Source organism: Lissotriton vulgaris, chromosome 2_1, assembly GCF_964263255.1.
Source record: "Lissotriton vulgaris chromosome 2_1, aLisVul1.2, whole genome shotgun sequence".
NCBI lineage: Eukaryota > Metazoa > Chordata > Amphibia > Caudata > Salamandridae > Lissotriton > Lissotriton vulgaris.
In genome coordinates, this window is record NC_141687.1 from 520,061,055 (window position 1) to 520,073,321 (window position 12,267).

The window sequence follows — 12,267 nt, forward strand, 5'->3', positions numbered from 1 at the left end:
CGGCACCAGACATCGCAATAGCCATCCCGGACGGCTACAAGATCACCCGCAGGGATCGCGCCAATGGAACCGTAGGAGGAAAAGCCATCGTCCACAAGTCCACCCTCAAGGTCGCCACCCATGCAGACGACACCCTCCACACCGCCGAACACCTGCACTTCCAGATCCACACCGACCCAAACACCACCCTCAGAGGAACACTCATCTACAGACCCCCCAGACCCTGAGCTCAATTCAGCGACTCCATCGCCGATTTCGCCAGCACCCACGCACTCGCCTCCACGGACTACATCCTCCTCGGCGACCTAAATTTCCACCTCGAGAACAACAACAACGCCAACTCCGCCACCCTGATCAACAACCTCGGCCTCAGACAACTCGTCACTGCACCCACCCACGCCGCTGGCCACAAACTGGACCCCATCTTCTCCACAGGCACCCACGACATCTTCGACCACACCACCGAACTCTACTGGACCGACCACCGCTGCATCCATTTCACCTTCAATAAACCAACCACGCAACACCGCACCCAACAGCTACCTCGCCGCTGCTGGAGCAAAGTCACCGAAGACAAGCTGATCACCACCCTCGCCCAAAACCCACCCACCGACCCCACCAACCCAGATACCGCAGCCCGCCACCTCAGACAGGATCGACGACTGCGCCAACACCCTCGCCCCACTCAAGAAACCCTCCAACAACCACGCCAGCAAGAGAGCCACCTGGTTCACCAACGGGCTGCAGACCTCCAAACGTGCATGCCGGAAACTGGAAAAGATATGGCTCCACGAACGCACTCCGGACAACCACACAGCCTACAAGGACGCCACCCGCAGACATCACCACCTCATCAGATTAGCCAAGAGATCCTCCTTCAAAGACCGCCTGGATAACAATGCACATGACAGCAAATAGCTTTTCAGCATCGTAAAGGAACTCTCCAACCCCAGCGCCAACGACATACCACCCTCACTGTGCAACTCACTGGCCATCTACTTCCACCGCAAGATCGTAGACATCCATGACAGCTTCAACACCATGACCGCCCCGACTACGCCAGACCCCACCTCCCCTGTGAACACCACCAACGCCAACCGCCTGACCTCCTGGTCCAACGTCAATGACAATGAGACACGCAAGGTCATGAATTCCATCCACTCAGGATCTCCGTCAGACCCGTGCCCACACCATGTATTCAACAAAGCAGACGCTGCCATCGCACCCCAACTACGGAAGGTTATCAACATCTCTTTCGAAACAGCCACATTCCCGGAAATCTGGAAACACGTCGAAATCAACGCCCTCCTCAAGAAGCCCAAGGCGGACCCCAAGGACCTCAAGAACTTCCGGCCCATCTCCCTGCTCCCATTCCCAGCGAAGGTCATCGAGAAAATCGTCAACATGTAACTGGCCCGCCACCTGGAAGACAACATCTTGGACCCGTCCCAGTCCGGGTTCAGACGAAACCACAGCACAGAGACAGCCCTCATTGCTACCACAGACGACATCAGGCGCCAACTAGACAACGGCGAAACATCAGCCCTCATCCTCCTGGACGTGTCAGCCGCCTTTGACACGGTCATCACACTCTAAAGACACGCCTCCTAGAAGCCGGAATCCAAGAGAAGGCCCTTGACTGGACCAAGTCCTTCCTCTCCGGCAGAACCCAGAGTGTTCGCCTCCTGCCCTTCCAATCCGAGGCCACCGACATCATCTGCGGCGTCCCCCAGGGCTCATCCCTCAGCCTGACGCTGTTCAACGTCTACATGGCCCCCCTCGCACAAGTGGCCCGCCAACACGACCTCAATATCATCTCCTAGGGTGACGACACCCAGCTCATCCTCTCCCTCCCCAAGGACCCGCACACCTTCAAAACCAACCTCCACAAGGGAATGAAGGCCATCACCAACTGGATGAGGAACAGCCGTCTGAAGCTGAACCATGCACGCAACCTCGACTCCTCCCTCTCCATGTCTAAACAGGTCAACACCGTCTCCTCCTCCGCATGCTCCGCAGGATCTACAAGTGGATCCCGACTGAAACAAGAAAAATGGTGACACAGGCCCTCGTCAGCAGCAGACTGGACTACGGCAACGCACTCTACGCAGGAATCCCAGCCAAACACCTACAACGACTACAACGAATCCAAAACGCCTCTGCCCGACTGATCGTCAACGTCCCCTGCCACTGCCACATCACCCCCCACCGGAGAGACCTATACTGGCTCCCCGTGGACAAGAGGATCACCTTCAAGCTCCGCACCCACACACACAAAGCATTCCACAACGCCGGACCAGCCTACCTGAACAGCAGACTCAGCTTCTACTTCCCCACCTGCCAGCTCCGCTCTGCCAGTCTCGCCTGCGCCGCTGTCTCCCGCATCCAACGAATAACCTCCTGTGGCAGATCCTTCTCCTACCTCGCTGCCAAGACCTGGAACACCCTCCCTACCCACCTACGGCAGACCCAAGACCTACTCGCCTTCAGAAGACTCCTTAAGACCTGGCTCTTCGAGCAGTAGAGCACCCCCTCCCCTCAGCGCCTTGAAACCCTCACGGGTAAGTAGCGCGCTTTATAAGTACTCTGATTGATTGATTGATTTTTCACTTTGATACTATTAGCTCGTAGGGAGATTTGCATTAAATGGATTCTGCCTTGTCCCCCTACGGAAGAAGAATGGATTAATTCCATCCAGAGGGTATCTTCTTTAGATCAATCTGGTAAATACAATCCAAAAAACAAGATACTGGGAAAATTGGGATAATTGGGATAAGTGGGTGGAGGCAGGTCCTCCCTAACACATAATGTTTTTGGTCACAGGCTTTGATAGCTTTTTTTTCTCTCTCTTCGCTCTATCTTTGATGGTATCTTTTATTGTTTCCCACTCTTATGGCATTATGATTTCTTGGTCTAATGACTAAAAATATGCTCTAGATAGAGCCCCTTTGATGGGGCCATTATTATCTTTGAAAAGAAGGAACTCATTAGTTTATTAGACAATTCAAGATCAGGGTTGGAAGCCACACACGAAACCAAAGGTGCAGCTCTGGAGATACGTGGTATCCTTCTCTCCCTTGGGGGTGTGACCAGGCCGGTAAAAACTACCCTTGGATACTTGAAATGGTCAGAGTACCCCTTTCTTGAATTTGGAGCATATTGTGGCGAAATGAGGACATAAAAAAAAAAGAATCATCCTGCTATAAAATGGTAACGCATGGACAAGGTTCCTGATAAGTTTAGAACGCTAGGGGTGAGAAACAAGAGTGCAGGAAAATGGGTGAGTAAAATTCTTTAGCAAAATGCACTACAAGGACTTGCAACTGACACTGTCTTTTACCACTCTCACCCACTAACCCTCATGTGCAGATGTTTTTACTGGGCCCTCTATTGATAACTGATGCAGATAAGTCAAGCACACAAAATGTGACAGGAGGAATGCTTGCCATTTATCTAACCACTAAAACAAAAAGAACAAATAATGAACGGAATGCTGAACAAATCAAACATTACCCCCAGTCACAGATCTGGGTTTAATCCATTGTTTTTTTGCTCACAACACTACCCCAGTTTGGACTCATCCATACGCAAATCAGTCTTGACTCTGCTTCCAATGGAAACAGTCCAGCCCGAACTGCCAGGCCAAGTCCTCCATGGAATGGAAACAGGCATCCTGGGATCGGTTTCGGGGTATCACCCCTCATCAGCCAGGCTAGCTTGAATCCAGCACAGGACCCATGTCTGTACATACCCTTCCCACTTAGAGCAACAAAAGCAAAAAGAACAAATGATGGACGGAATGTTGAATAAATCAAACATTCACCCTCAATCACAGATCTAGCTTTTTTTGCAAAGAATGATGTGTATTTATTTATTTATTTAAAAAGGTTTGTAGAGCGCGAACATGACCCTAGAGGGTATCAGAGCGCTTTACAGAGAATTGCGACACACGTAGGAGAGAGACAAGTGTGGTAAAACAGCAAAATAGACAAAACATATACAGGGTCGTAAGTCCATAATAGTGGAGGGGATCAGTATAGCAAAAATGCAAGATATCATAAGTATGCAGAAAAACATGACAAGGTAGGCAGAAGAACATGGATGTTGCATACAGCAAAGGGAGTTGTTGTGACAATAGATGAGGTGGAGCAGTCCATTGGGCTAGGAGGCCCAGCCAGAGTTAGGTTGACACGACAATAGGCCGTGGCTAAACCTCCAATTTAGAAAAGTACTCATCAGTAAAGCTTTCACTACCTTTTTGAGGACACAGTTGAAGGATTCAGTCTAGTTTCCATAAGCAGGGAATTCCAGATTCTCAAGGCAATACCTGACAAGGACCGATTATAAGTTTTCATGTTTTAAAAGCAACAAGGTACTGGAGCTCCTGGAGGATCGAGCACCGTCCGAAAGATCTAGCTTTTTTGCGAGGTACAGGGGAGTGTGGAAATGCAGGGCTTTATGTGTCATGCAGGCAAGTTTTGGTTGTATCCTTGCCGCAAAAGGTATCCAATTTAGCGATTTCAAATCCAGAGAGATGTAGTTGCTTTTCGTGGAGCCTGTGATGAGCCTGGCAGCAGAATTCAAAGAAGCCCTAAGAGGGGCCAGTCTGTACCTAGGTAGACTGCAGAGGGTTGCACTGCCATATTCCAACCTTGAGAAGAATAATGCTTGCACAGCGGGATTGAAGTCATCTGGGGGGGGGGGGGGGGGGAGGGTTTTAATTTCCTTAGGATGCTCCATTGGAAGTTCGCTCCTTTGGTAGATGCGCTGATGTGATCCTGCATGTTCAGGTTCTTATCCAGAACTATTCCCAGAGATCTCGTACAGTCTATGATATGTGGTGTGCAGTTGTGAGCTGATAGATTGTTCATGTATTGTGGTGCACAAAGTTGTTGCAATAGTATATATGAGGCTAGGCTCTATGTCTGATGCTAGCCTCCAAGTCTGGTGCCTAGCTCCATCTTTGCCAGGCCAAACTAGTGTTTCATAGCACCCTAGCAGGATTTCTACTTAAGTTATGGAAACTAGTGTATGTGTGTAGATTTAAGAACACTTTAGTAAAATCATAAGATGTAAGCTGACAGAGATGACACAGATATAAGTGGACACATGCATAAGATCATTCAGGATGTGCCTTAAGGATAGTTCAATATGATATCTCATGTCACTATTTTCCATCATTAAGTCCACCTCCCAGTGGTAGTTCTCAGTCATTTAGTCCTTCTCTGAGTCTCTCAGATGGCCACCTTTGCCTATTCCGCCCAATAGGGTTGAAAGAACAAATCAGTATTGGCAGACGCTGAGTTAGATTCTCATCATATGGTGAGTCTCCCTTTAGGTTTCCAATGGTTCTGTTGTTCCTTTTCCTCTAATGTTTTCCCATCTCTTCACCTCCTTGGTTCTATGTAGTTCTGTGTACCCTCTTTCTTGAAGTCATCCATATGAAAGACACTGATCAGACTCAGAACCACAGCCTCCTCTGGCTGGTCACTGCCTATTCCACCCTCAGGTATAGAGACTGCCCAAGCTGACTGGGAAGCTCTGATGCCCTGCCAGCGTAAGCTCTTTGACTATCAGTGAAGCCTGCAGATGCCATGGAGGAGCTATCACCCATGACACTTCAAATTTAAGGCTTCGCAGGTTAAATGTGCCGATAAATCTCATAGACAGCTCGAGCATCCAGCACTGCATGAGTGAAGTTTCTGGTCTGCGGTAAAACTCCATTGGGAACATGTATCTAGAAGTCTGTGGTTGGGCATCGCATAAGAACAGGAAAAGGGGGACTTACACCAGCATGGATACAGTATGATACAGGAGTGGAGTGCTTTTGCATGGAATGGGGGCTACTGCACTGCTTGGTGTCCTGGGGGGCCAAAACGTTAAGGCTGATTTCACTGTTCTCCTGCACCCTACTTTTAATTCCACAGACAAGACCAATAAAGTGATATAATCTGTTTTCAAAGAAGGGATTGTACTTTGACAAACGTTTACTTTAATACAAATTTGTGATGAACACAAGTAGTTTATTGGCGGAGGATCTTTGTATTGCTGACCATGTTGCTCACAGAAGCAAGTGAAACTATTCACTGACAAACAACAGAACGACAAATTGTGCAATCAATACCTAAGGTCACTTCAATATGTTGCACCTCAAGCTGGCTTTGAGCACATACTTGGTGTGTAGAACGTCAAACTCACTGTAGACTCTCCAGCAATGGGTTAAGTACAAAGTACATAAACTACATCCATTTAGTTAAACCCATTAATTGGGTTTACCCAACTGGACAGCAACTTTAACTTCATGTAATTCATATCTGGGCCAGCAATTATTAACAGGTTCCTATATTGCCTACTTTTTCTTTATTCAGTCATCTATCATTTAATTTCTGATTAAAGTATACAAGGTTTTAACCAAGCGTCACTCCTTCATTAAAGAGTATTTCAAATGAGAAAATATGTTGTGTTTAACTTGTCATGTGGCGATTTCTTTGGAATCTGTGATGAATCCATTCAAAAAGAGTACAGTCCAAGCCTTTGGAAGACCAAGCTGAGAAATGTATAAATCCACAAATTTTAAACTTTTTACTGCAATGGCCAATATTTATCAAGTTTATGAGAATCAAAAATCATGTGTACAAAATTGCCTCTTTCCATTATACATCTGTGATACGCTTAGCTAGGGCTTAATACAATTTGTGGGTGGTGAAAAGCTGGTTATTTTGCAACTTTTACTTATGCAATAGAAGCGGCATGATGACCCACACTTATGAACTGGTGGCTGTGGTGAAGACATTGAAAAAGAGTCTTAGGATGTTGTCTTTATTTTGATTAGCACTTTTTCTTTATAAAATATCTCCTTGCACAAATAGGAGATGTTTCTGCATATAGAACGTTGCCATTAGCATTGCAGCTATACACCATGGGTAGTTGTATCACACTTAGTGCAATCTAGGTACTTTCTACCAGTTCTTTGGTACATGTCGAAATTTGAAGAGTGTCACACCCAAGATAGCCCTTGTGTGTTCACTTTCTTTAGTGCACAAATAGGCAGTGGGAGATTAGCTGTTTCCTACGAAGACTAGTGAAGTCGAGTACAAAAACCCAGATCCGAAATGGGAAGACTGCGATTGCCATTTGCTTTCTACCAAATACATAGTTTGCATTTCAAAAAGTAGGCAGAGTATGGGTAACAGCAGACCACTTAATGAAGAAAAAGCCAGAGTAATAAGTGAGGAAGCACCTCTTCCAGAGGTCATTACCCCAGTAGCGGCCAGTGTTCGCTACGAGTGGCCGGGAGGAATGGGGACGGAGGGAGGCAATGGGGTCATGAAGGGAGGGGGGAAAATAAAAAATAATGATAATGTAAAAAACCTTCATCTGGCCGCGTAGCGCTCCTCTGCTCCACTTTTTCAGGCACAGGATCCCAGCCTGCCCTGCAGCCAATACTGAAGCGGCTCTCACGTGAGAGCAGCTTCAGAATTGGCCTGAGCGCTCTCCATTAGTGCTCCAGGACAGACTGGGAGTCTGTGCCTGCTCTCTCCATCCCCAGCAATGCAGCTGGGATTGGAGAGCGCTCCCCTGAGCATGATGGTTTGGTCGGCCTGAGATGGCCAGCCAAACCCTCATGCCCAGAGAAGGGAGTTTACTACCACTCCCCTCAGTGCGGGACTCCTCAAGTCTCGCCCCCAAGATTCACCATGAAAGGAGAAATCAAACGCGTGTCGCTTTATTTTTCCTTTCCTGACGTTTTTGGGGGGAGAGGGGGAAAGCTCCTCTGCCATGGCAGAGGAGCCACCGCTGCATTTCCCATATTTGGGTTACAAACTCAGAACGGCAAAGTAATACAACAACCCAGAAGTACCTAATCCAGCAATACTTGAAATATGGCCCTAAATAAGGCTAATTTTCCATTCATAAAAACCCAAATAATAAAGTCTGTTTTCAAGTTCTACTTTACCCTGCTCACTGAGCTTGACATCATCCAACTGTACTTCATGTTTTTTACCATGAGATTTTGTTATCATTCGCATTTTCACTTACCAAATATCCACTTTTTCAGAAACAGGCTCATTGCGGATAACCTCTGGTGCCATCCATGCCACAGTGCCAGCGAAGGACATTTTAGTACTTTTATCATTAAGCTCCTTCGAAGTGCCAAAGTCAGAAATCTTGACGGTGTCAGTATGCGTGACTAATACACTTTGAAGAGAGAATGAAAACAAATATTTTAGTTGTATAAAATAATCACGGGAGCATGTCAGTTCTGTCTTCACATAATGGTGAATGATAAATAATTGACTTTAAAACTGCGAAATAAGATCATTGAAAAGTCTACTAATATATGTGAATTGTAATTTATCTATGTAGCCTTGTTCTTTTATGTTTATTGATCCTGAAATAATTGCACTGTACTAATACTGTTTTTTTGTGCACAAACGTTTTGATAAAAAGTTTTAGCAGAGGTGCTGATGTTGCACCAATGTATTTTTTTATTTGTATTACTTGTCTACCATTGCAGTCCTGGATCCCCCTTAGCAGAGTCAGAGGCACTCCTATTTAGTCTGCACAGCCATCTAGGCTATGATATTTCTCTTAAGTGCAAAATGGGCTCTTTTGCAGAATTCCTCTACCCAGCGAGGTCAATTGTACAGATGTAGGGCTTTCACCAGTCTAGCTAGCCGCTGGCTTTCTTGGTTTGACCCGACCAGCTGTGATGATGTTACCTTCGGCTCACTGGAGGCCAGATCTAAGTACAACTGGTCACAAAATACGGGTCACAATTTGCAAACAGTATTTTTGCGACCAGTCTGGTAATTTGCGATCAACCTACTTACTACTAGGGCAGTCTGCAAGTTACTGATTCATAGTGGGCTGCAATTCGACCAACCTCATGAAAAGTAATGAGGTAGGTCGCAAATTGCGATTTACTCACTATGAATTACAGCGATCACACGGATGATGGCCTGCTGGCGTCAGCAGACCACCATGTCTGTGATTGCTTTTTAATAAAGCAATCTGTTTTTTTGTAATATAAAGGAAACAGGGTTGAATTTAAGAAGAAAAGTTTTTTTTTGGTTTGATTAAGTAGATTAAGTGGTCCCGTGGACCACTGACTACTCAAACCATTTTTTTTTAAATTTATAAATGGGAAGGGGTCCCAAGGAGACCCCTTCCCAAGCATTAATGTTTTGCAATTGAAATTTGGGTGCAGAACATTAATACATAACAATCAGATTTAGTATTTGGAAGGGATGCTCTAAACATGCCGCTTCCAAATACGTAATCAGTATTTGGTTTTAAAGCCGAAATACGATTTACTAACATGTTACCGAATTGCAGCTCGTGTTTCATGCATACAAAAATGAAAAAAAGCTTGGTACATATGGCCCTAGGCGAGGATTACCCCTTTATAACCCATTCAATCATAGAAGAATGCAGCATAGCCTACAAAACACATGCATACACACAATCACTCAACTGCCATACGAAAAAAATGTAATTGAGGGAAAATAGTTCTTCACTATTATTCCTTCTACTTCACCTATAAACTGAGTTTTAAAAGAAAATTAGAATTAGGGAGATCAAACACATGTACCACTTTTGTTTCTTGTGCCGGTTTACAAATTATATGTTTTTTTCTATCACATTCTGGGCTATATATTACAGCCTGAACATATAATGAAAGCTGTGGAGATATTTTCATCATTTCTGACAAATTTGCTGAATATTTTGTTGCATTTCTCTAAAGGACAAATATAAATCCTGGAACACTAAGTAAGGAAATGCTGCCCTGAATGTCTGGAGTCTGGCAATATCAAATATGTATGGGGTTTCCTAGAGAATCTAATCTGCCCAATAAATTATCTTTTAGCACAGACCACAAAATTGTGACATAATCATTGTTTATGGTACACTGTTCATGTTATTATTAGATTTCAAAGTCAGCTCTGTATGGAAAGAATGAAAACTATATATTTTCAACTTCTATACGATGTAAGGAATCTATTGGTGCTAGCCAGACCTCTCTTGCCCTGTGTTGTTGGCTAGTAAAACTATCTGAACATTACGTTTGTCAGAGTTTTATCATTTTTTCCCCAAACTATGGTAATATCCTCAAGTCTACCTCAAGCTAGAGCACATCTCTGCCAAGCCCTGACCCCCAAACTTGCTTCTCTGGGTTTCCTGTGTGTGGGGGTAGAAAGACATGTATGTATTTTCTATGCGTTCAAGGAACCCACGGGCGATAAACTAAGTGCAATGAATTTGAAAATTTTGAAAATCAGTCGCAAAAGAAATGCATGTTTAGGGTTACCTATCTTTTTTACCACAAATAACGTCCCTGGGATGAATGTAAACATACCACAATCACATATTGTCCCCATCTATATGAAGACATCTTCAACATCTACACCCTATAAGATCAGTAGGTGCCAGACAGCGCTCACTTTGATTGGCTTGCCAGTAAAACACTCTGAACAAGACAATTATAGGATACTCTAAAACACAGTAGTTTCCTTCAGTCTTTCCAAAATAAGAACAAATCTCTTCAAAGGCTTGATCCAAATCGCTATTCCTCTAGGTCTTCTGATTGAGGGGTTATCATATATGTGTGGGTTTACTTTTGATTTGAGCAGAGGGCCACAAATTAGGCGCCAAGGAATGTTTTTGATGGGGAGTTTCTATATGGTATGTCTGCTGTATTTGGACCTGACATTGCCTGGCAGGCAGGGGGACGTACCAAATCCAAGACCACATTGACATGATATTACATTCAAACAGGGACATACTTGGCCTGTTCCTGTTAGTTATATTAGGCCCACCCAAATACATATGATAATGTTTCTATTGGCAGAAGTATGGGAACGCCAGTTGGTGTGAGTTTTGCTGTTCTACACATTCACTGAAATTTGTAACAGAAATATGAGGAAATTCTTTTTTTTTAAAACAACATTTGACCTGTACAGGGAATTCTAGTTAAGAATAAGTGGGGGTATCCTCGCAAGCTACTTAGCTACACCACCATGGACTCCTCAACATGTCTACCATTCAGAAATGTCTGGGGTTCCTAATGTCCCCTAGTTACCAGATGACCCAATTCTAAGCATGGGCGAATTTTGCGAATCTCGCGTTCGCGAATTTTGCGGATTTGCAAACTCGCAATCCGCAAAATCCGCGAATTCTCGCAAATTTTTTTTTTGTGTTTGCGCGGGTTTCTGCCAGTTCGCGAGGGTTTTGTACAATTTCGCAAATTGCGAACTTACCTGTCGGGTCGCAAGTTTCGCGAACTTGTTGTTTCTAGGTGTCCAGCCTGTTTGGGACACTCTTCTTCATCACTGCCACTCTCTGTCACCACTGCCACTCTCTGACTACTCATGCCACCCTCTGGCCCACCCATGCCACCCTCTGTTTCATCACAGCACCCTCTGGTTGTCCAGTCAGTGTACATTATTGTGGCAACGCAAGCACACCTTCCCTGCCTCAAGTGACCTGAATTAATTTGGGGCTGATTAATGTGTCACAGAATATTTTTTTAGCTGGCACCTGATTCCTTAGTGCTTCCTGATTAGTTATCTTTTGCACTTGCTAAGTGCTTTCATTGTTGCAAAATTAGTTACACCACCTGCCCTGCCCCAACTGACAATAATGAATTAGGGGCTGATTAATGGATTTGAACTTCCAGCCTGGCTCCTGCTTGTCTCCCTTAGCTGTAATTCAGGACCTTTGTGGCATATGTGTAACTATTCTGAGGTTCAGAGCAGGGTCACATAATAGTTGCAACTGGCAACTGAACTCTGGAGGGGCCCCTCAGGAAGCACTACAGGAAATGGCTACTAATGATGAGCCTGAACTTTTGAACCTGGTAAGTAGTTTCAGTTTTGCTAAGATCGTATTTCTGCAATTTTGCACTTATTCGCGGGGCGCGAAGTTGTACTGGGAAGCCGCGAACTCACGCGAACAGTGCGAGCAAAATCCGCTGCTCGCGGATTTGCGGATTTTGCGGGAGATTCGCGAATCTCGCGGATTGCGAATTTACCGAAAATCTGCAAAATCCGCGAGCGAAACGGATTTTCCGCCCATGCTTACCCAATTCTAGATAAATGTTTCTGTTACCAAAGGAGGAGCTGGACGCTGTTTGAAAAAGGGAAAATGCTAAGATTGCAGGACTGTTCTTTGGGAGCAAACGTGTTTTTCTGTGCTTCAGCACACTGCTGGGATGCAAATGCGTGTTTTGCACCCATGCAAGGAACTAGGCACTATTTGGATTTT

General features: G+C 45.1%; 1 protein-coding gene across 2 annotated transcripts in view; it reads right to left on the reverse strand.

Annotated features, from left to right (window-relative positions):
* MAP3K13 (mitogen-activated protein kinase kinase kinase 13) overlaps nt 1-12,267 on the reverse strand; it is a 624,460-nt gene that overhangs the window by 171,405 nt on the left and 440,788 nt on the right. For both annotated transcript variants that reach the window (XM_086955435.1, XM_086955436.1), the window contains one exon: nt 8,041-8,199. In XM_086955435.1, the coding sequence (XP_086811561.1) occupies nt 8,041-8,199 (159 nt within the window). The remainder of the gene's footprint in view (nt 1-8,040; nt 8,200-12,267) is intronic.